The 3,187-nt window shown below is 43.4% G+C and overlaps 1 protein-coding gene across 1 annotated transcript; it reads left to right on the top strand.

Moving 5' to 3' along the window:
- Window positions 1-1,113: 1,113 nt before the first annotated feature.
- Window positions 1,114-2,217, top strand: TEOVI_000906600 (UDP-Gal or UDP-GlcNAc-dependent glycosyltransferase, putative; the record flags this gene model as incomplete). The annotated part of the gene is made up of 1 exon (XM_067222058.1): window positions 1,114-2,217. One exon carries the CDS (start codon window positions 1,114-1,116, stop codon window positions 2,215-2,217), a length of 1,104 nt encoding a protein of 367 aa, XP_067078159.1.
- Between the last annotated feature and the right edge of the window lie 970 nt (window positions 2,218-3,187).

The raw sequence follows: 3,187 nt of genomic DNA, 5'->3' as shown, positions 1-3,187 counted from the left end.
CTTTTCTTTTCTTCTCTCTCTCTTTCTGCTTTCATGTTGTGGGGACCGGGTTTATGTACTCGTGATCTTGTCGAAGCCGTTTGTAAATTAGTTTCAATATGATCGACAATTTCCAAGTGATATGTGCCGTGTCTTGGCTGTAACCGTTGGGGCACATGCTTCAGTGCGTTGCCAAAAAAAAAAAAGGGGGAGGGGAGGTATTTGATGATTTACATCGTCTCATGGATTCTCACATTTTCCCTCCTTCTTTTGGAAGTGGATGATTAATTCCATTGATTAATTCCATTTGTAGTTACGTTGTAGCGTCTCATTAAGAAGCGCAGTGGGGTTTGACTTTACCGGTTGCAACCGCAAAATGCAGGATTGTTAGTGAGGAGGTTGTCATTTGAGAAAAAAAAAAGGGAGAGAAAATATGTTGCATGCGCTTTCGCGTGTCGGTTGCTCAGTTGTTTGGTAACGGCACATTCCCTCGCGGTGGTCGTAAAACCCATAAGGTGTCAAACGTGTCTTTATATGAAATACGAGTGACAAGAAAAAAAAAATAAATAAAATGTGCGAGTGATGGAAATTCCACGCTGCAAAATCGCGCACCTCCGTTCCGCAGAGTATCCGCAAAATGCGACTCCAGTGTGTAATGAAGTTGTTGAAATGCGTATAATTGTGGTTACTCGTTGTCCTCTGTTGAACCATCACATATAAATCCCATCAAATTCTTTAGGAATCATCTCTGAGGGACATTAACTCATTGTTGTATGTTTTGATGGTGTGGAGGGATTTCGCTTGAAGAGGGAAGTGAGCGATTTTACGGGTTGCTGCAGTTTTTGTTTATAGCCTTGCCGCTCTATTCGCGTTTGGGTGGGTTGCGGGGACGGTACTCACATATCTTTCTTTTTATTTTTATTTTTCTTCCGTATTTTCGTATCGCCGCTTCATTTCCGTGAGTAGCGAAGTGAAGTTGATGACAAGTAACACTTTTCAATGTTCTTTTTTTCCCCCCACCCTTTGGTTGTTTGTTGAGTTTCCTTCAACACTATTAGTTAGGTGCCTTTACCAACAGATTTATATAGGTCATAAAGGTATTTGGCTTTTAAAGTGCGTAGGGAAAGAAAAATAATGGTGTGGAGTGGGCATAAATACAAGAGACTATTGCCTCTGTGTTTACTGACATTGTTATGGTTTTTGTCCCTTTCACGGTTCCGTCGTGTTGAAGTACCAAAACAGCGTGAGAACATACAACACAGTTTTGAGCCGACACTTACCACACTTAACGAGGAAGACCTTCAATCTGTCCAATTTATTCCTCAGGCTACGGTGGATGTGTTGAGGCGACGGGATTTTTTTGTTGCAGTTGGATTCTTATCGCCTGATAACAACGAGAGACGGAGACGACGTTATTTACTTCGCTTAACATCTTTTCAGTACCCGGGGGTGGCAACGAAGAGCAATAATTTCAGTGGTGAGTTGATGATTGCTTTTATATTAGCCCGTCATCCGGACCACAATTACACATTTTCCGCCAAATTGAAGGAGGAAGCGTGGCATTGGAATGATATAATTTCGCTTCCCATGGATGAAGGGAAAGTTTCAACCAACAAAACAACGGGAGATGGCACTCATTGGGGTCCCGCAACAGAAATTGGAATGAGTCGCAAAGTGTTTCATTGGTATGATTTTGCGCTTCGGTTCTTTCGTAATGTAACTTACATTTCAAAGGCGGATGACGATGCTTTTCTTCACGTACCGCAGTTCCTTGCAGATTTGCACACTTTACCGCGGCGTCGTGTTTATTGGGGGTACATGAAACCAATGACTGTAAAGGATCCCTTTTATTTTGCAGCTGGCATCTTGTACACATTGTCGCGGGATGTGAGTGAGGCTTTCGTGGCTTACGAACCGCTCCGTAAAATAATTCGAGTACCATACAGTAAAGAGCGAGAAATGGAATTTAAACCTTTGATATTGGAAAATGAGGATATTATGGTGGCCCGAGTGATCTCTTATCTAAGGTTGGATAATCTGAGGTATTATGTGGAGTCCTGCTGTCGTTTCAATGATCTCAACTACGGATTTTGCAGTGGTGTGCGTGACACTTCTGTTATCATACATGGAGTTAAAGAGGGCCAGTACGCAGATATTGTGAATCGACTCGGCAAACATCGTACAGTTGCAAACCCATTTTACCGCGGGTACTTGGGATGGCACGCCTCGTGCACATGAAAAGCGGAATAAAAATAAATCAAGATATAAACAAACAACACCCGTTTCTTTTGGCAAATGGTCATCGTTCCCCTCCCCCCTTTTTTTTTTGGGGGGGGCGCACACAACCTTTCTTTGATGTCCCTTCGTGGGGATGCTTCAAAATACGCGGCAACAGTTGGAGAGTGGTATGCTCCAGATTTAATGGAGGAGTGGGGGTGGAGGGCCGTGTTTTAATCCCCGGACTGCGCGTTGTGATGAGACAACACCTTCCTTTCTTTTTTTTTTTAATATATTTCGTTTTGCCATGAGGAGCTGTCGGTGAGTTTGAGCCATGCGAGAGGGATTTGGAGCCACAAACACCAAATTTAACGACGCGCTCTCCTCTCCGTTCATTTGATGGCTTTTGCGTGCCTTCAGAAAGTTGAAAATTTAATGAGTCCCCGCACCCCCCTGCCCCGTTTTTCTTGCGCGACATCTGCTTTTTAAATTTATTATTTCCCCTTCTTTTGTTTGTCTGTTTTTTTTTTAATTTTATTCAAAGGGTTTTAATATTTATTTCCCACCCTGTCGTTACGAACTGGCATATTCCGTTGCGTGTTTGAAATGCGGGTGGGAGCGGCTTGTTGGCACCGTATTATTTTCCCCCCCTCCCTCTTTTATTTTCTTTGGGATGCGTCCGCAATTCCCCTCAGCAACGCATCACATGTGTGGGAATGCGGCGGTCGGTTGCTCACAAATGCGTTGAGGGAAAAATTAAATTGTGCTGCACGTTTTTTTTTTAATACAAAAAAACAAAAAGAAGGTGTCAGGCGGGGCAAAGTCAGTTGGTTCATTTGGGCGCGCAACTCCGCGGTGAAAAGGCGGAGATGAACACACACCAAAATATGCGGCGACAACCGCCATTATTGGCTTGATTAGTTGTGTGACTGGCGAAGCTGAGTGGGGAGCAAAAGTTTAAATATATATTTTGACCTTTGAGAGGCGATGC

This window comes from Trypanosoma equiperdum, assembly GCF_001457755.1.
Source record: "Trypanosoma equiperdum strain OVI genome assembly, contig: ctg_1552, whole genome shotgun sequence".
Classification (NCBI taxonomy): domain Eukaryota; phylum Euglenozoa; class Kinetoplastea; order Trypanosomatida; family Trypanosomatidae; genus Trypanosoma; species Trypanosoma equiperdum.
Note: the sequence above shows the minus strand (reverse complement) of the source record. Positions and strands in the feature narration are given on the sequence as shown.